Source organism: Ctenocephalides felis, unplaced genomic scaffold (assembly GCF_003426905.1).
Source record: "Ctenocephalides felis isolate EL2017-DRISC unplaced genomic scaffold, ASM342690v1 CF-g0.4_SCAFFOLD_02624, whole genome shotgun sequence".
Classification (NCBI taxonomy): domain Eukaryota; kingdom Metazoa; phylum Arthropoda; class Insecta; order Siphonaptera; family Pulicidae; genus Ctenocephalides; species Ctenocephalides felis.
In genome coordinates this window covers 1-21,177 of record NW_020538778.1, presented here as the reverse complement: position 1 = coordinate 21,177, position 21,177 = coordinate 1, and the positions used below count along the sequence as shown (strand labels likewise).

Below are 21,177 nucleotides of genomic sequence, written 5' to 3'. Positions count from 1 at the left end.
CACTTTTTTAATCAATAACTGCATAAAAAGGGGTATTTTTCCTTCGTGCCTCAAAACAGCCACAATAAAACCAATTTTTAAAACAGGAAACAAAACAGATCCAAATAATTACAGACCAATTACAATAACTAATACATTCTCCAAAATATATGAAAAAATAATTAAAGAAAGACTACTAAATTTACTCATTCAAAAAATAGATAAACATCAATATGGTTTCCTCCCTTCATCAAATACTCAAGGTGCCCTAATAGATTTGACCAATACCATCAGTCAGCACCTTGAGGAAAATATGCATACAGCTGCAATTTTTATTGACTTACAAAAAGCTTTTGACACTGTAGATCATGGCATATTGCTCAATAAATTAATAGATTTGGGTGTAGTAGGTTTGTATTACAACATAATTAAAGATTTTCTCGTGGAAAGGGTGGTAAGGACGAAGGTGGGAAATTTTACAAGTGGGGGTCGTAGCATAACTTGTGGAGTCCCACAAGGTTCTGTTTTAGGTCCTTTATTATATCTGCTATATACCAACAACCTAAAAGATGTAAAATTAAAGGGCAGATACATACTATATGCAGACGATACTGCCATAGTATATGCAGATAAGGACAAAAAAAGGCTTGAAGATACAATAAACACGGACATGAAAACATACACCGACTGGCTAACTAAAAATAAACTAAGAATTAACATCAATAAAACAAAATACATATATTTCAAACATAAAAAAAATACTGAGAACACTAAACTAAATATTAAAGTAAATAATAGAGAAATAGAAGAAGTGGAAAGCATAAAATACTTAGGACTGATAATAAATGAAAAACTGACATGGACAGAACATATAAACAAAATAAAAAGAAAAATTGGAACATTAACAGGGGCATTGAAAAGGATCCACTCTTTCGGCAAAAAAAATAAAATACTAATTCTTAAAACACAAATACTACCTATAATTTTATATGGAATAACAACATGGAGCCAAACAACTAAAGCTAACTTAAATGACATACAGACAATAATGAATAAAGCCACCAAAATAGCATACAATTTTCCACATCTGACACCCACCAAATACTTACAGAGAGAAACAAATAATCTTTCACTAAATAACATAATTAAAATAGAGAAATGCAAACTAATACACAAAATGAAATTTAACCGAATTAAAACAAGCACAACAATAGACATAAATCAAGATATACATGAACACTATACTAGACAACACAACAATTTTCACATTGAACACAATAGAAAGAAGAATTTCAGAGAAAATGTCATATGGAGTGCCAGCAAAACATATAACGAATTGCCAAACAATATTAAGATGACCAAAGATGACGATAAATTTAAAAGAAAAATAAAAAAACACTATAAGGAAATTGAAGACCAAGAAGACTGAAGAGTGATATATAAAGATATTTTTAGTTATATATAGATATTATATTAATGAAATAGATTATTATAGTCAAATGAAATGTATATATTATATGAAAACTGTTTTCATAATCTCTCATACCAGGCAACTCTGCCTGACTGAGATATGAAAATAATGTATATATATATAAAAAAATAAAAAAAAAAAAAAAAAAAATGTCGAAAAGCACTGTGTTTTCAACATGCGATCTTTCTATGCAGTCCTTGTTGAAATGCTTCAATAAATGATAATATTTAACTATACACATTAAACTATCATTATTATATTACTTATTTTTTATAAAGTGACAAATGAAAAAAAAGTTAAAGACTGTGTATTTCAATAAAGAAAAGTGAGTGTAAATAATTTGTGCATATATACACAGATTTATATTTTTCTACATTTTATAATAAAATATTATTGAATTCTTCTTTTTTTCTATTTATTCAAAAAGTATACATTCTGAAATTTAATTAAACAAAAAATTAACATGTTTATAAAATAAGGAGCCTCCTGAGGATATACTTAAAAACCGTTGCTGTCGGATACACTGCGCCCGAACGTGTGCGTAACGGGACTGCGCCCGACGGAGGGTTAAATTTTATTTAATTGCTCGGTTTTCGATTTTTTTTGCAATTACTATAACTCACCCTGCGGAAAGTTAAATTTTGAAATTTTAATTTAATTTTGATAATCATCCGCCATCACCCTGATTCTTAATCCACTTAATAAGTATCAATATTTCAGCATGTGCACTTTCGTACTAACGACTCATAATTACCAGCAGGAAGACGGATTATTGGATCGTTAATATATTTCATTTAAAAGACGCCTTATATTGACTAATTAAAGGTGAACCCTGAAAGTATTAATAATGGTCCATTAGGTGACCGGTATTTAGTTCATCAGCTTCTTTCTTGATTATGATCTTAGTAATAAAATCATGGAGGATGGGATGTTCGAAATAGTCAGAAAAAACTTTGATACTGGAAGGTACGAAATTAATCCATATGATGTGTATTTTGTTTCCACTTTTAAATAGGATCGGAATTTATTCTATGAGATATCTTGATAAACCTATTTATTTATAATTTTTTTTTGCAAATGTGTATATATATTGAATAGATATCAATTACCGGTTCTCTTCTTGATATGCAAAAATAAACACTTTTTAAGATTTATCCATTTTATTTTAAACTATATGGCCTGACAGACAATTCAAAATTTCAATTTTTTTTAAAAACCTACACTGATATTTAACAATTAGTTAAAAATTATTATGTTTTTTACACTACAGTCTATACCGAAATGTATATACATCCACATGGGTGATTTTAAATGTAGAACTGCTCTAAATAAAATGATGGGTCTCCGGTTCCAAACAAGTCTTTATTATACTGTGAAATTCAAATCAGCCACGTAAAACCATCAAACAAACAAATATTGAAATATGTTATATAAAATAGTATATTATAGAAATATACACTACAATTTATTGAACAAATTCATTTCCAATAGCTCAATTTTTTTAATGCCTGTGGTATACAATGTTTTTAGTCATACATGTGTAGGTGTATAGATGATTTTTTGTTTATTCACGACTAAAATATCGATTTTTCAAAATTCATCTGCTTTTGTGATTTATAGCATAAGATATACGTATTGGACAATTGCAGTATTTTAAATAGTATAACGAATTCAGAAAGAATTAATATATATCCGCGGTAAAGGTACAATATCACCAATTGCTTCAATAATGTTGCCCATAATTTTTATAATCGCGTACTATATATTAATAGTTTTCAGTAATAATATCAAAATTACATTTTTTTAATAATAATTCGATATACATTATTACTTATTTGCATGATATTTTGAAATCTCTTGAACCAAGTTAATTATATATGAAATACGATTAACTTTAATTTTGGTGGAAATGGCACTCATCAAACTATATGATTTAAATTTAAAAAAAAACCTTAACAGTACACATTTTATAGCTTATTTTGAGCACTATAAAACCCCATGGAATATATATAATACTAGCAAATCCGGCGAACTCCGTTTCGCCACCAGATGGTTTCGTGAGAAAAATGAGGATTTTTTTTGTTTTATATTTGAAAAGGAAAAATTTTATTTCATTACACAACAGTTAGTAACAAAACTTTACACGACGATCTTCATATTGATTTTATAAACAAAATAATACAAATCAACAGTATAAAACATTTTCAAAAACTACAACATCATTCAAACAATATAGTCTCTCAGCTTCTTGAGACATCAACTTCAAGAAGACTGAAGAAGAAGCTGCCCGAAGATAATATGGAGGAACCTTAGATAATATGAACAGAATAATTGAATCATTTATTGAAGTGATTCTCTAAATATGATTGTAATATTGATCCGATAAATTTATATGTGTGTTTGCAAGTGTGGGTGTATGTGTGTGAGTGAATGACATAAGCCAAATAGCTCATAGAATAGTCGCATGTATTCTGATTGCTATTGAAAATAAAAATTAAAAAAAAAAAAAAGAAAAAAAAAATTACACAACAGTGATAAATTTATTTCAATTACAAAAATAAAGTGTTTTTTAGTTGAACTTCTCTAAGTAAATGAAAGTAAATCCAAAGTAAATACTGAATCGAAGAGTTATACGTGTCCACAAATTATCCGTTTCATTGAAGTGCTTTTTGGTGAACCACACTTTTTGTTTTTTAGTCTGACGTTAACACAAACAGAGCGGATGGTTTCCCAACTCGTGAACACGCATCGTATAACTGCCCATGTGAAAAACAATGATTTTCTAAATTTATCCCGCAAACACTAAGCGATTGGCCTTGCGACTTGTTAATTGTCATTGCGAACGCAAGGCGAACTGGAAATTGCAATCGTTTGAAGTCAAACGGAAGACCAGTCGGAATCATTGGTATTCAAGGAATACATACATTTTCACCTGCGTACTTTCCGTTAATAATGGTTGCCTCAATCAAATTTGGCTTTGGCAATCAAAGTCTTTTTACCGAAAGTCGAATACCGTTGCAAAGTTGCGGTTTAAAATTTAAACTACGCAATATTATAATAACTGTACCAACTCTGAGTTGCAAGTTATGTGGTGGAAATCCTGGTAACTCCAGAGTTCAAAACTCCGTTGGATAATTTACTACATCATCGGGATTTGTTATGGAATCAATGGATTTGTATGTCACCAAATCGCCAGCAATTTTTGATTGCTGGAATTTTTGAATGGTGAAATTCAGTGCGTGTACATCATTATTCTTTGCGGCAAGAATTGCCCGTTGACTTAACCAAACATAATTCTGATAATTCTCCATAATGTTTGGGAAAACATTTTCAATAAAAGCTAATTGAGAGTCTACAAATCGGCAAAAGTCGTTGGTAAGAGTAATTAATCAAAGTAGGTGTCAAACAATGTATCTTTATCTACCGGCGCCGTCTACTTAAAATATTGGTTTGTAGTACATGCTAAGTATCAGATATGACGCTGCATGTGAAAAACAATTTTTCCACTTTTCTGGATTTTTTTCTTCAATTTTCTTTGTTATAAACCTCACGGAGCCCGAGACCTTTCCAACGAATGCAAAATCTTCGAAATCGGTTGGTGCGTTCTGGAGTGATATCAGGAAAGAAAACCTAACTTATTGTTATATAATAGATAACACCTCGCCGGTAGATGACTTCAAATACAACAATTAAATATCGAACGAAATAAAAAACGCTTTTTCATATGTAGCTTAATATTGTTCTTAGGACACGTTATACAACACCGATAGCAATAAAGCTCAAATTGATTCTACGTTTTAGTTAGAAAACGTTTATATGTGAAAAAGAAAAGAGCTGTTTTTAGGATTTTCTTGACAATTATTCGATTTTTTTCTCGTCGTGAGAACCATCCTTGGACTTCAACAAACATTTTAAAAAAAAGAATTGGCAAAATTGGTCCAGGCGGTGCTGAGTTATGCGCTTACCAACAAATTTTGCGATTCATTTTTATATTATACACATAACTTATATATATATAGATTATAACTTACATGGTTAAGTGTTGATATTTTAGTCTGCACTCGTTGGCGGTTCAATCATGACTAATTCCCGCTCAATAATAATCAGTTTTACCTGATTCGGCCTTATTGTACGAATAAGGGCCAATTTATAAAAATTTTATATAGTTGGTACCAACTTACAACTTAAAATTACAAACTTATTTTAATGAAGAAGTGATAACATAAAATATTACAATAAATACATAATAGTTCATATACATAATATATAATACATAAAACATTTTTTTTATTCTAATAAATCTTTCGACACTTAACCGTAATCAAACCATGGCAGGAAAAACACAAAAAATACATATAAAATTTATTAGCAATAAACTTATTTGCAAAAGAACATAATAACTAATAATAATTAATAACAAAAGAAAAATAAAAGACCACATAATGCCCTCCTAATATTGTGTGTTATTCGCTCGGAATGCATAGTAAAACCTATTTTACTTACAATGAGATGAATAAATTTCACTTACATCGATCGCAATTAATTAAAATACGCTTCTGTGCACAAATCGTTTTGATGATTAAATAATAGTGGTTAGCATTTGTTTTGCTAGCAGAGTTGATAAATATATTTATCAAGTGTGTTATCTCAGTTTAAAAACAAATGCTAACCAAAGATGCTTGTCATATATTAGTGAAAATGTTATTACAAATAACGATTGTTTTAAGCACTATTGGATTAGTTTGGTAAGTTACAAGCTATCGTACAAACGTTTATAAATAGCACTTTATATTATAGTTTTTACATTTTAATTCAGAACTATACACAGCAAATAATATACGCAATGAAAGCAGTTCTTATTGAATATATATTCGATTCATTTCCTATCCCAAAGGGCTTTTTTACATTTCATTATATATATATATATATTATTAGATACATATATATATATATTAGATACATATATATATATATATATATATATATATATATATATATAATATATATATTATAATATTTTTGTGATTTATTATATTTCGATGTTATGTCACATCACATTTCAAATAAAAAAAGTAAATGATTATTAATAAGGAAATGTATAAATGGTTATATATATATATATATATATATATATATATATATATTAGATACATATTCATAAATATTTAGTGACAGGTGCCACGGGAATGAAATCATTACCCAGTTTGATGAAGTAACAGAGTCAGATTTTGCATTTCCAGAAGATTTTCAATTTGGTTGTGCTACTGCTGCGTTTCAAGTTGAAGGAGCATGGAATGAAAGTGGTTAGTTAAATCTATTGAACAGTAAAGACTTGTATGATATTCGATACATTTTTAATATAAGCTCACTTTTGCTTATTAGGAAAGGGAGAAAATATCTGGGATAGACTGATACATTCCAAGCCAGATTTAGTAACCGATCTTACAAACGCTGATGTCGCTTGTGATTCTTATCACAAATTTAAAGAAGATGTGGCTGCACTCAAAACTATTGGTGTAATGAAAAATAATTATTACTATTTTTTTCAAATACTAAATTCATTTAACAAATACTTTTGAGCAGGTCAATTTTTATCGTTTTTCCATATCGTGGTCACGAGTGCTTCCCACTGGTGACGCATCCGTAATTAACGAGGAAGGAATCCAATATTATTCTGATTTAATAGACGAATTACTAAGAAACGGTATTGAACCGATGGTGACTCTATTCCACTGGGATGTTCCACAGCCTTTACAAGAATTTGGAGGCTTTATAAATCCGCTCATAGCCACGTACTATACAGACTATGCGCGTTTGATGTTTCAACGTTTGGGCGACCGAGTAAGAATTTATATATATATATATATATATATATATATATATATATATATATATATATATATATATATATACAATGTGTCCTAGGACTTAAAAATATAGATCTAAAATATGATTCATATTGAAAATAGTCCATTTCGGGCACTGCATTGTGATATGGCAATGGCAAACCTCTCACACTATTCTACAATTATTATTTATTATATGTTGAATTACAATGATTGGGCGCTACATCAATAAACTTTTTGTCAAACTCAAAAGGCTTATATATATATAGATTTTATATTAACATATATAAAGTTTGCATAAGACTTTTATATTAAATCAATTATATATTATGCTGAAGGAAGGAATAAAATGTAGATAATTATATAAGTATATATAAAGTAAAGTTGTATGGTAAATCACTATTAACATGTGAAACATCTTGAGTAATTTTATTTTACTAGTACTTGGCCTTTAATAGGTAAAGACATGGATAACTTTCAACGAACCGACTGAACAATGTTTAAATGGTTACGTAAACATGGGCGCGCCTCCCATGATAGAAGGTTATGGAGTAGGCGAATACTTGTGTGCGCATCATGTTCTTATATCTCACGCGAACGCTTATAGGGTATATGAGATTGAATTTAAAGCAAAACAGAAAGGAAGAGTTGGTATAACTCTTGTGCAGAACTACTTTTACCCGAAAACGAATACAAGCGAAGACATTGAAGCTGCAGAACGAGCAATGCAATTTATGGTAAAAAATTGTCTTGTATTATACATTAAAAATAATTGATAATGAATGCCTTTATTACTATACCTAGATCGGATGGTATGCACATCCCATTTTTTCAAAGAGAGGAAATTATCCTAAGGTAATGATCGACAATATTCAAAAAGCTAGTGATGAGCAACATAGAATTCGATCTCGCCTGCCAGTAATGGATGAAGCAATGATTGATCATATTAAAGGTAAGTTACCATTTTTAATTGAAAATATTAATAACCCTGAATAATGGACATTTTTTTCCTAGGCACTGCTGATTTTCTTGGATTAAACCATTATACATCTCGCCTAGCATCCAATGCAATTTCAGGAAAGCCGAACACCTGGTATACTGATCAGAAAGTAAAATTAGAATCGGACCCCTCATGGCCCAGTGCAGCATCATCTTGGTTAAAAGTTGTTCCAGAAGGATTTCGAAAACTTTTAAAATGGGTTCAAAATGAATACCCTGGAATTGAAATAATAGTTACCGAAAACGGATACTCAGATCATGGTCAATTGGATGATCATGATCGAGTTCATTACATTTGTGTCAGTAGACTCATTTTATGATTTAATTTATTGATTACATACTTGAAGTAACTAAAAAATTAAAGTAATATTTTCCATTCCAATTCATTATTAATTTCTGTTTAATCTTCATTCCAGAGTTACTTGAATGAAATGCTCAAAGCCATAATTATTGATAACTGCAATGTTAAAGGCTATGCCCTATGGAGCATTATAGACAATTTTGAATGGCTTCGTGGATTCACGTAAGAACTCTTAAATTTGTTTGGAACATCTTAGTATATGTATAAGATATTTTCATAAATATTCATTTCTAGAGAGCGTTTTGGTATATATTACGTAAACATCACGGATCCAGAAAGAACCAGAATACCAAAAGAATCATCAAGAACATATAACAAAATAATAAGTACACGAAAAATACCAAAGGATTGTTTGATAGATCATATCTATTCATTTAACTGACATATCAATTGTACTATGGATCAATAAAAATCTAATTTAAAAATAAGAAAAGTGAATTTATATTGAAAGTGAAATATGATTGAAATATAACTAAAGAATAAACATTAGTAGAAATCAATAATTATATTACAACATTAATTGCTAATGAATTTAATTACATTTTCTTAAAAAAATAAAATCATTTATACTAAGCTTATGCCATTTTATTCACCACAGCAAGGTGCAGGGAATTTAATTGATTTGTCCATTTATCCAAGGCATTATATCTAAAATCAAGATGTGTGATAATACCTTATATTATAAAAAATATAATGTTTAAAATAATGTGAAAATACCTCGCTGCACATCTAGATTCTTTATCAAGTTCTAGTACTTGATTTACTTGATCTATTCTGCCTTGAATTGTACTGTCCAAAATGCAAGACACTAATAAACTTTCAACTTCTTCAGTATCAATATTCAGTTCTTTTGAGATAAATGGTATGTGTATGCGAGTGTAAGGTTTAATCAACTTAATTAATACTTGAGTGCGAATATTTCGCAACAAATCTACAAGAAAGAAAAAAATTATTAATAGAATTTGGAAACTTTAGTTTGGTACTCAACTATTTTCACATACTCAAATATACAATGTGAGATGCGAAAGATAAATATTTCAATAAAAATACCTTCAATATGCTCTCTAATGAATGGATCATCCATTATATTGTTTCTATTATGCTTTAAAATTGCTTCAAATTCATTAATATCATTATTTTGATAGGAAACAACTAGATTTGTCATAGCAAGAATTTCAGGATCATTTTTATATGGTTTTGCTTCTTGTGAATCAAATGGATTAATTCCTGATTTCATTAACCTTAAATCAAATATTTTTGAAAATATTATCAAAGCTTAAATGAAGATAATATACGAATACAAACATATTAGCCAAAACAAGATATTTCAAACAAGTAGTTCTTCTTGGTGATCCACTTTCATCATAGTTCTTAAATGCTTCAAAAAAATCCGTATGAGCTTTCTCAAATTCTCCTTCTCGTAAATGCATTTTGCCTCCACACTCTAATAATCAAGTTTCATATATTTATTGATAATGATTCAAAAAGTCAAATAATACAGTACAGCAATTAATTCATTCAGATACAGGCTTTGACAATATACACTTGGCTAACTTACTTAGTTACTTAGAAATTTTAATTTTTAATCAATAACAAATATACTTGCCTCTTATAACACCCATAATTAATGGATGAGGAATTGCAGACTTAATATGCAATGACTGCTCATAAAGAGTCTTCAACTTTTTATTATTTTTTTGAGCTGTATACATTTGAATTTCCAAAGCATATATTTCAAGAAGCTGAGTACCTTTCTTCAAATCATCTTCACCATCGTCAGTCTGAAATTAGAAGTTTTTGTTTTATGAAATCAAATAAACTACAAATTTATTATTTTACAGTACCTGGCAAGAAAGATGTAATTGTTTAAGAATTTTCGCTAATTTTGTGAAATCAGATCTATCAAAATACAGTTTTCCCAATTTTGTATTTGTCTTAAACCATAGTCTGTCATTCTTGGCATCTTTTAAAGCATCTAATGTTGTTTCATAAAAGTCTTGTAATAGCTCCATCTTACAAAATTTATGAATGAGTTAATAACATAAAATTCTAATAATAATACCTATATATATATATATATATATATATATATTTTTTTTTCATATGTGTGTTCATGTGTGTGTTTTCAAACATGTATATACAAATTACTTTTCCAATGAAAATAGAGAAGCTTAAAATATACATACGCACATTTCTAGATGTGGAAATGTAATCCAATATCGAATTAATAGATTTTTCTGAATGATTTCTAGTCACTGCACTTTTAATATATGTGAGTAACTGTTTGTATCTTATCATCATTTCATTATAGTTGTTCTGAAACAGTATTTATAAGTTATATAGTAAATGTACATATATATATATATATATATATATATATATATATATAAATATATTTATAGCATACAAGTTTAAAATTGATTTTAATCATTTGCTTGAGTGCTTTGAAGCCCCATTCACCCTTCTCACCACCTTCAAGATCTAACACTTTTTGAAAACTACATAATGCAGTATCAGGATCGTCTTCTTTGAGGGCTTTGCTATTATAGTACTGATTCTCCAAATCGACATCAGGCTCAGAATTACTATCTTCTGAATATTCCTTAAAAACAGAACGAACTCTTTTTATTGGTTAAAGAAGGAAATTTATATACAGATTTATATTTTGTTTTTACCAAACCATAATCTTCTTCTTCCTCACACATGAAATCATCATCGCCATCCGACATTTTAAATAAAATACTTATTTAAATTTAAATAGAGTGTTAAAGATATTTTAGTCGTATTTTTCCGAAACGTCAAATAAATAATAAAAGCCGATGCAAAGTACCAACATGAAAAATAATATAGAATCTGCAAATGTTCAAGTTGTACAACATAGATAAATAAGCACACGAAGTTTACAAGATAAATAAGCATAAGATCTGATCTGATCTATGGATAAGTATAAGATCTGATTTATGTTTACTTATCTATGGAGACTAGCATAAAAGCCATAGAAGCATAGATAAGTAAACATATAAGATAGGATAAAAAGATTAAATTTAAAATATAATAGATTTAAAATGACAAGTAAAAATTTGATATATACCACACCAGAAGAAAAAATAAAAAAAATTATATATATATGTAAATATATAATATAATATATGTGCATAGATAAAAGAAGAGTATATATATATATATATATATATATATCAGGAATGGTTTCAATGCTGCCGTTAAAAAACATCTTATAGATCAACCTATCTATTCAATTAATGAATTTTTTAATACAAGATAAATATTAATTGTCATTAGGTTAATCTTAGAGTTGTTCATAAACATAACTGATATTAATTTAGTTATATTATAGTATAATTGTATTGACTTAAATTGTAAATGTTGAATTTGAATAAAGTATCTATCTATCTATCTATATATATATATATATATATATATATATATATATATATATATATATATATATATATATATATATATATTGAAATATGTGAGTTTGGTGTTGATATATATTTTGATGAGTTATTTAGAATCGGGCAGTAACACCAAGTAAAGAAAAAAAAACTAAAGTAGTTTTTAAATACTTTATTTATCCATACGTTTCGGTCTTCATCGAGACCGTCATTCAGTGGAAAACTAAAAGATTTTATATGATGTAGGAGGCAATAATATAAAGTTATAACTTATATATAAGTACTTACAGAATTAATTATACAAAAATACACGACACTATTACACTGTGATAACCAGGCTATTAATAATTGGAACATTTAAACTAATTAATTTTTATATATATATATATATATATATATATATATATACAGGGCCGGTCCTGCCTTGCATGCAACGAGTTTTGGAAAATAAATTTATAATATATTATTTATAGTTTTTATTTATATAAAATCTAGAATACTTAATAAATTATAATAAACGTTCTAACTTAACTAGGGATACGGAGACACAAAAAGCATATTTATTTTGCAATGTGATATCAGTAGAAACAATTAACCGATTAATAACTCTGCAAATTAGTGAATAATAGCTCTGTTTATTGCTTAATCTACTTTCCAATATAGTTCAAGAAATGCATTTTTTACTGGTTTTTAGACAATACTTCTAAAATACGTTAAAAATTTAACTTTAAAACCTGATACTCTGAATATGACGGGAAAGCAAGACTAAATACAATTCGGCTTTTACGATATCAATAAGGAGAAGTTTACGACGCAATTTTGGATAATGTGAATAATGAAAAATTAAATTAAATTAAAATTTAAAAAATCCAACATGAAATACGAGTATTATGATTGAAAATGAAAAGCTAGTTTTTTTTAGCTCAATAGAATAAATTGCATAATGAATAAGTAAAATGTTCCAAAACCTAAATATTAATATTGCACATACGTTAAAAATAATTGAAAATTTAAAAATATTTGATTATAATCACCCCGCAAATTTCCTCGATTTTCTAAATAATTTTAAGATCAATGTATTTTATACGCTTTTATATTATATATATATATATATATATATATATATATATAATTTTTTGTGTACTAAATCCATAATAATTAAAAATAATTTTTAAAAAATATGTGAATATTTATATAATTTTATTGACAAACTGTTAAAAGAGTTAAGATTAATAGGAGGGGGGTCGCTAGAAAAAAAGTTGCATGCGGGCGCTAAGGACCCCAGAACCGGCCCTGTATATATGCTTATTTATCTATGTGTATATATATATATATTGAATGGTAGAGTCTTGGATTTGTGTATATTTTGTAGAGTTTCGAACAAGAATCCAAAAATAATACAAAATAAAAAACAAGAAAAGTTTTTAAAAAAACAATTTCTTTATTTAATTATTTGTTTATTGTCGACGTTTCGGAACTAGGTACGTTCCATCTTCAGGACATCTGTCAAGAAACATGATCTTGATGAGATTTTTGCAAACAATATGTTTAGGAAAAGAAAATAGATTTTTCTTAAATAATGAATTAAATTGTAAAAAATATAATAATGTACAGAAATATGATAATATGTTCAAAATAAAAATGATAAAAATAAATGAGTGGATTATCAAAACAGGATATTAAACATAATAGAAATTTTTTTTGAAAGTTATGGAAATTTTTTAAGAAAAGGTTAATGACAAAGTTGAATTAATTACCTGTATGTTTGAATATTTGTTAGCACTTTTTCACTAAACAAGCTTTTTTAACAAAAATGATTTTGTGAGTTAATTTTCGCCGAATAATTAGATTTTGTAAATCAAAATTACTAAAAAACTTTGTCTTTTTTAAAATTATTATTTGAAAACACAAATAATATTGTTCTCTGGATGTTGTTCGATTGGTTTACGAAAATTAACTAAATGAAACTGGTGTGCCCTTTGTAACACGTGTAAACACTTGAACGAGAGATGTGAGATTGTATGTGTGTGTTTTTATATGTCAGGGTGTGAATACTTAAATTGTTGATCTTAAAAGGAAGTCGATATTAATTGTTTGTCAAAAAGTGTAAAAAATTTAAATATGAATCATGTAATAGGTTGTGATCTGATCTAATGTTGACACTGTTAGAAACGTTTATGAGGATGAGACAACTCTCCGCGAATAACCTTCTAAAGATGCAACTTTCGTGATATAAAATCTTTGGAGTGAAATTAAATGAATGGGCGTTTTCTATAGAGTGTTGTACTAGGGTACTTTTGAAATTTTTTTGTTTATGGTGGACCACACTTAGTTCATGTTGTCTCATTCTCTTGTGTACATATTGGGAGGTTTGTCCAATATATTGAAAAGCACAGTCATTACAAGAAACAGAATATACTACATTAGTATTGAGATTGGATGGGGTGGGGGATTTAATGTTCGTAAAGAATTGGTTGAAGGAGTGTAAGGATGAGCCTGATACTAAAATGTTTTCTTCTAACAAAATTTTGGCAAAATAATAATATAAATCTTCAACGTATGGTATGCTGCAGTAAATAAGATTGGTGTTTTTGATGTTAGTACTGGTATTGGGAGAATTAATTTGTGTTTTTAAGAAAGTTCGTCTTTTTTGAATAACTGAATGAATGAGATTTTTTGGGTAACCATTTTCAATTAGAGTTATTTTTACTAGGGATAAATTTTGTGGATGGAAAGTTTGGTGAGACAACAAAATAGCATGGTCTGTAAGGGAAATAATAGTGTTTATCTTATAGTTTCTGGGACAGTATGAGGAATAGTGTAAGTATCTACCCGACCATGTCGTTTTTCTATACCAATTTGTTCGAATAAAGTTATTAGTGTTGTAAACGGATACATCTAAGAAATTAAGTCTGTTGTTATTTTGTAGTTCATGTGTGAAAATTATATTATTGTTAACTTATTGTTAACAGTACTAGATCTCTTCAATAATTTTAACAATAATATAATTTTCACACATGAACTACAAAATAACAACAGACTTAATTTCTTAGATGTATCCGTTTACAACACTAATAACTTTATTCGAACAAATTGGTATAGAAAAACGACATGGTCGGGTAGATACTTACACTATTCCTCATACTGTCCCAGAAACTATAAGATAAACACTATTATTTCCCTTACAGACCATGCTATTTTGTTGTCTCACCAAACTTTCCATCCACAAAATTTATCCCTAGTAAAAATAACTCTAATTGAAAATGGTTACCCAAAAAATCTCATTCATTCAGTTATTCAAAAAAGACGAACTTTCTTAAAAACACAAATTAATTCTCCCAATACCAGTACTAACATCAAAAACACCAATCTTATTTACTGCAGCATACCATACGTTGAAGATTTATATTATTATTTTGCCAAAATTTTGTTAGAAGAAAACATTTTAGTATCAGGCTCATCCTTACACTCCTTCAACCAATTCTTTACGAACATTAAATCCCCCACCCCATCCAATCTCAATACTAATGTAGTATATTCTGTTTCTTGTAATGACTGTGCTTTTCAATATATTGGACAAACCTCCCAATATGTACACAAGAGAATGAGACAACATGAACTAAGTGTGGTCCACCATAAACAAAAAAATTTCAAAAGTACCCTAGTACAACACTCTATAGAAAACGCCCATTCATTTAATTTCACTCCAAAGATTTTATATCACGAAAGTTGCATCTTTAGAAGGTTATTCGCGGAGAGTTGTCTCATCCTCATAAACGTTTCTAACAGTGTCAACATTAGATCAGATCACAACCTATTACATGATTCATATTTAAATTTTTTACACTTTTTGACAAACAATTAATATCGACTTCCTTTTAAGATCAACAATTTAAGTATTCACACCCTGACATATAAAAACACACACATACAATCTCACATCTCTCGTTCAAGTGTTTACACGTGTTACAAAGGGCACACCAGTTTCATTTAGTTAATTTTCGTAAACCAATCGAACAACATCCAGAGAACAATATTATTTGTGTTTTCAAATAATAATTTTAAAAAAGACAAAGTTTTTTAGTAATTTTGATTTACAAAATCTAATTATTCGGCGAAAATTAACTCACAAAATCATTTTTGTTAAAAAAGCTTGTTTAGTGAAAAAGTGCTAACAAATATTCAAACATACAGGTAATTAATTCAACTTTGTCATTAACCTTTTCTTAAAAAATTTCCATAACTTTCAAAAAAAATTTCTATTATGTTTAATATCCTGTTTTGATAATCCACTCATTTATTTTTATCATTTTTATTTTGAACATATTATCATATTTCTGTACATTATTATATTTTTTACAATTTAATTCATTATTTAAGAAAAATCTATTTTCTTTTCCTAAACATATTGTTTGCAAAAATCTCATCAAGATCATGTTTCTTGACAGATGTCCTGAAGATGGAACGTACCTAGTTCCGAAACGTCGACAATAAACAAATAATTAAATAAAGAAATTGTTTTTTTAAAAACTTTTCTTGTTTTTTATTTTGTATTATTTTTGGATTCTTGTTCGAAACTCTACAAAATATATATATATATATATATATATATATATAAGATCAGAAAAATATGTATAGAAATTCAGTATAAAAAAACTGAGTGAAAAATTATTTGATTATTCGAAAATTTAGAGTTGTATATATTTTTAATTGCGCATTAAAACAATTAAAATAAAGAAAATTGACACTCATTCATTTATGGTTTTTGATTAGCGGCCGTGTTTGTGATCTTGATCTATTTTTTCTACTTGTATCTATGGTTATCATGTTCATGTTGGCATTATTGTGCAAATCCAAACTAAAGTCAAATTTATTTAATGCTTCGTACATGTTTTCTGCTGTGATCGCTGTCACTTTATTTTTATTCAATAGTTTCGGTAACATATTATTTTTAAGTTTATTATCATTATGACTCGGAACGTGTGTCAAATATGTGTGGAAAATTATACTTTACGAGTTATGAAGTGACTTGAATATTACATATATCAAGAGTAACTTTGTTTTGAAATGTGTTGTTCTTAAAACATGATGATGGAGCGCAAAATTAAATTGAAGACTCTAAATAATCACATTACATGTAAAATTTGCCGGGGATATTTTATAGATGCAACAACTGTAACGGAGTGTCTTCATACATGTATGTTATTATTATTTATAATTTTAGTTATTATATTTAAATTTTTTAATACTGTTTTGCAATTACAGTTTGTAAAAGTTGTTTAGTAAAGCATCTAGAGGAAAATAACTCGTGTCCAACATGTACTATTGTGATACATCAATCGCACCCCCTGCAATACATAAGTTTTGATAGAACTATGCAAGATATAGTTTTCAAATTGGTCCCTGATCTCCAGGAAAGTAAGTCTAATTATTTGCACTAAGAATGATTAATATTTTCATCAGAAATATTTTAACACTTGTATATTTCAAGATGAGAATAAACGTGAGCGTGATTTTTATCGGCTGAGGGGTCTACCTTTTCCTAAAGACTTACCTCCTGTACCAGGGGAACCCGATGAACAACTGTCAACTACAGATGTTCATATAGAAACCGATTATCATAGGCAAGACGAACAAGTTAATGTTTGTTTAGAATGTATGAGCACTAATTTTAAAACCTTAAAACGTAGATTTATTAGATGCTCAGCTCAAGCAACAATCACCCACCTGAAAAAGTTTGTTGCTAAAAAAATTTTAAATGGCATGGACAAATATAGAGATGTAAGTTATTTATGATATATGTATATATATATATATATATATATATATATATATATATATATATATAATAATAGTTAATTATTTCAGGTTGATATTTTGTGCAATAATGAATTGTTAGGAAAAGATCATACATTAAAATTTGTTTATGTTACACGATGGAGGTTTCGGGATCCACCACTTCGACTGCAATATCGACCAAGGATTGATATCTAGGTTAATTTTATACATAACAAATGCTATATATAGTTACGTTAGAATAATTTTAAATTATAACCTCGAAAAACTTATGGATCGTATGAGCTAATTGACTACAGCAGTGATTCCAAACGTGAGGTGCATATTGGGAATCACTTTAGGGCTTTTTTTCTGGCTTGGTCTGAATTTTTGAAAAGTATAGCTTGAACATGAATTTTTCCTATTATTTAATAATAAAATTACAATTACCCAACAAATAACTGAAAATGATATAGGGTAGTGTGGCGGGGCTTAAAGGTCCGCAGGCAAAAAGGACCACCATCATTATCTCAAAAACAAGTAAAGTATGGAATTTTTTGACAATATTATTTTAAACTAGAGGGCAAAGGATTTGTAACCAACCAATAACCAATCCCCTTAAATCGGCTGACGTCGCTATTATGAGATAAAAGGACACACTGTCAATTATTTCAACGAAAGTCAAAGTAGTTTAGTAGGTATGGTAAATACCTGAATATAATTAAGTAGACACTATTCAATTGTTTTATAACATGTGTTTTTTTTAAGTTATATTCCTCTTTTTCATTTATATAACCTCTAAAATACCTTTCATGTGGTTAGGGTAAAAAGGACCAAATAAACTAAAGGTGCAAAAAGAAAATTGTAAATAAAAAAAACTAAGTTGTATAATTAAGGTGAAATAAGTTAAAAATGACGAATTGACAAGAGATAAATTGAATTAATAGTTATCCTAAGATTGAGGATGAATCCTTCTGACAAAGTTCCATATGAATGTTGTATTCAATGTGATTTTTAAAAAAAAAAATGTGCCCATGAAATATGTATTTCAAACAGAAGTTATATTTACCTTATTTGTAATAATTGTTTTGTGAAACAATTTTGTAATAGTTGTTTTATGAAACAATGAGCTTGATTATGATTTAACTAGAAATATCTACAAAAACACAAGATTGGCATCAAATAAATAAATAAATAAAACCAAGATTTATTATAGTAGTCGGAGTTAATAACGATTTATTTTTACTGATTTTAATAATATATATTTAGAATATAATTTTTAATTTTGTAGTTCAATTTAATAATTGAACTGCATTGCATTTATTGAATAGCATATTCATTATTCTATCAAAAAATTAAAAATAAAATGGTAAACTTTTTTACTTTGCCTATGGGGGTAAAAAGGGCCATGTGACAGATATTTAAAAAACAGAAAAAACTATTTCTACAATTTTGCATAAACTGGGAATTTTACTGAACACACTTAGATAGTTATTTGTTATGTGTTATGTATTCACAATGTAGTTGGTTTGGTTTTACAGCATAATTGCTAAAAGTCAAAATGGATCTTTGTGCCCCGCCCTATCCTATGGGATGAGAATGCTTATGATGAACTATGAACTTAAATTTAAAGGGTTTAAATATCTAACTTTAATAATATTGAAGTTACAAAATAACAAAAATCAGCAAAAAAAATTAGATTAGTTAAAAAATACTGATCTTGATTATTGTATTCTTAAATAGTGATTGATATTTAAAATCATATTTAATTTATTTAGCGCCTTGTTTGTCTCGGATTTGTTTAACTACAAGTTTCCGTTCCGGTTTTGAAATTAAAAATTATGGTTACTTAAATTTATCATAAAAATTGCTATAATTATATTAAACGTTACCAAAATTTCAACTGGCTAAATACAGTCATCAAGAAATGGCTTTGTGAAGAAAACCGAAACCGATTGCTCAAATGTAACCAAATGGGAAAAAAATAAAAATAATACTGAAAGTGGAATTTTTGCTCCTAATGATTTATTGATAATCAAAAAGAAATACACATTATTTAAAAAATGTATAAGCTTAAGGTTAAAGCTAAATAAGTTAGAGCCTAATGTCTAAGAGCCAGCGAACTATTCGACTAACATGTTTTCACAAAGCTATAATTTTTTATATGATATTTTATTATCGGTCTATTAAGAAAGTACCGTTCCGGTAAGGACCTCGCGGTAGCGTCATCATACCTTCAATTTTGAAAATGTCAAAAATAAAAGTTTTTATAACCTGCTTAGACCACAAATGTAGAACAATTGATGCCAAATAATATTTAGTATTAGCTAAAAAGGATAAAATATGTTTTCAATTGATGTTTTCGGGTAGTGCGTTTTGTTCGATTGTTTTTTCTTCTAATACCGCAAATATTGTTCAGATCAAATTTGTGTAACTAATTGAAAAATTGAACAATCAGAGCCTGTACACCCGCGTGTAACGCTAATAGTACCCGGCATAAAATTAATTTGGGATTCCGGTTTTTATTACACGTTTTGAAATTTACTTTTAATGTTTTGATAACAATTTAATAGTGATTTATTCTTAAAACTTATGATTTACATTTCTTTAGGAACAAAACAACTTTTAAAAGTTGAAAAATTAGTTTTCATGAAGTTTCTAGAAATCCTATAACATAGCCCATCAATGTTTGGGAATCACTGGTGTACGGCAATCCTTAGGGGTTTAAAATGTCAATATCTTCGGCTCATTGGTATTTTAAACAAACACACTACATGTAGATGCATAGATTTTTTTTAGAATATGTAATGATTTTATTAAAATGATATAGACTTTATTTAAGTATTCTTAATATTTAGAACAAATCAATATATTTTTTAAATGTTGTATTGTACCTTCAATTCATAAAGAAAAAAAAAAACAAATTATCAGTTCTGAAATAAAAAGAAAACTTTTCACCAAACGTCATACAGACAATATTTTGCTAACTGGTGGATCTGTAATAAAATTTATCTTTTAATATTACATTCATTTATACGGTGTATATGTAACTGCAATCCTATTATATTGAAGAAACACATATGTAAGAAATGCAATACCGATGAAAAAATTCGATATCGGTATTTCGCTTTTATAAGCGGTAATATTATTATTTTATGAGGGTGTAAACAAAATTAAAATTGACTTGTACAAATATAAAATAACTTAATATAAATCAAAAATAAATAGAAATAGAAGAAAAACTTGTACAAATATATTATATAATTATGTATTTATATATGTATATGTATATATATATATATATATTATATATATATATACACATTTAAT

The 21,177-nt window shown here is 27.8% G+C and overlaps 3 protein-coding genes across 5 annotated transcripts; 2 read left to right on the top strand and 1 right to left on the bottom strand.

Annotated features, from left to right (window-relative positions):
- Positions 1-6,077: 6,077 nt before the first annotated feature.
- LOC113381134 (myrosinase 1-like) lies at positions 6,078-9,050 on the top strand. The gene is made up of 9 exons (XM_026620108.1): positions 6,078-6,195; positions 6,620-6,753; positions 6,833-6,966; positions 7,034-7,291; positions 7,755-8,033; positions 8,101-8,248; positions 8,311-8,594; positions 8,712-8,818; positions 8,891-9,050. The coding sequence occupies exons 1-9, from the start codon at positions 6,113-6,115 to the stop codon at positions 9,036-9,038; spliced, it is 1,575 nt and encodes a 524-aa protein (XP_026475893.1). The 5' UTR covers positions 6,078-6,112; the 3' UTR covers positions 9,039-9,050.
- A 160-nt stretch (positions 9,051-9,210) lies between these two features.
- On the bottom strand, positions 9,211-11,465 carry LOC113381135 (COP9 signalosome complex subunit 2). The gene is made up of 9 exons (XM_026620109.1): positions 11,332-11,465; positions 11,064-11,258; positions 10,847-10,972; positions 10,501-10,668; positions 10,263-10,437; positions 9,962-10,100; positions 9,707-9,897; positions 9,374-9,587; positions 9,211-9,304 (listed from the first exon to the last, which is right to left on the bottom strand). Exons 1-9 carry the CDS (start codon positions 11,383-11,385, stop codon positions 9,232-9,234), a joined length of 1,335 nt encoding a protein of 444 aa, XP_026475894.1. The 5' UTR covers positions 11,386-11,465; the 3' UTR covers positions 9,211-9,231.
- A 5,496-nt stretch (positions 11,466-16,961) lies between these two features.
- On the top strand, positions 16,962-18,675 carry LOC113381137 (polycomb group RING finger protein 3-like). 3 transcript variants are annotated; one of them, XM_026620114.1, is made up of 5 exons: positions 16,962-17,269; positions 17,338-17,490; positions 17,564-17,696; positions 17,763-17,853; positions 17,941-18,675. In XM_026620114.1, the coding sequence occupies exons 1-5, from the start codon at positions 17,158-17,160 to the stop codon at positions 18,064-18,066; spliced, it is 615 nt and encodes a 204-aa protein (XP_026475899.1). In that variant the 5' UTR covers positions 16,962-17,157; the 3' UTR covers positions 18,067-18,675. The 3 variants fall into 3 exon arrangements, with proteins under 3 accessions (XP_026475899.1, XP_026475898.1, XP_026475897.1); XM_026620113.1 differs by having other exon boundaries at positions 17,564-17,853; positions 17,941-18,066; positions 18,324-18,675; XM_026620112.1 differs by having other exon boundaries at positions 17,564-17,853.
- The last annotated feature ends 2,502 nt before the right edge of the window (positions 18,676-21,177 follow it).

Excerpts from the sequence above, each read along its gene's own strand:
- LOC113381135 (XM_026620109.1), bottom strand. The coding sequence starts at position 11,385 with ATGTCGGATGGCGATGATGATTTCATGTGTGAGGAAGAAGAAGATTAT. Across the intron at positions 10,438-10,500 it reads AATTACATCTTTCTTGCCAG|ACTGACGATGGTGAAGATGA; the intron begins GTACTGTAAAAT and ends TTCTAATTTCAG. Across the intron at positions 9,305-9,373 it reads GAATCTAGATGTGCAGCGAG|ATATAATGCCTTGGATAAAT; the intron begins GTATTTTCACAT and ends TCTTGATTTTAG.
- LOC113381137 (XM_026620113.1), top strand. The coding sequence starts at position 17,158 with ATGATGATGGAGCGCAAAATTAAATTGAAGACTCTAAATAATCACATT. Across the intron at positions 17,270-17,337 it reads AACGGAGTGTCTTCATACAT|TTTGTAAAAGTTGTTTAGTA; the intron begins GTATGTTATTAT and ends TTGCAATTACAG. Across the intron at positions 17,491-17,563 it reads GGTCCCTGATCTCCAGGAAA|ATGAGAATAAACGTGAGCGT; the intron begins GTAAGTCTAATT and ends GTATATTTCAAG.
- LOC113381134 (XM_026620108.1), top strand. The coding sequence starts at position 6,113 with ATGCTAACCAAAGATGCTTGTCATATATTAGTGAAAATGTTATTACAA. Across the intron at positions 6,196-6,619 it reads AGCACTATTGGATTAGTTTG|TGACAGGTGCCACGGGAATG; the intron begins GTAAGTTACAAG and ends ATAAATATTTAG. Across the intron at positions 6,754-6,832 it reads AGGAGCATGGAATGAAAGTG|GAAAGGGAGAAAATATCTGG; the intron begins GTTAGTTAAATC and ends TTTGCTTATTAG.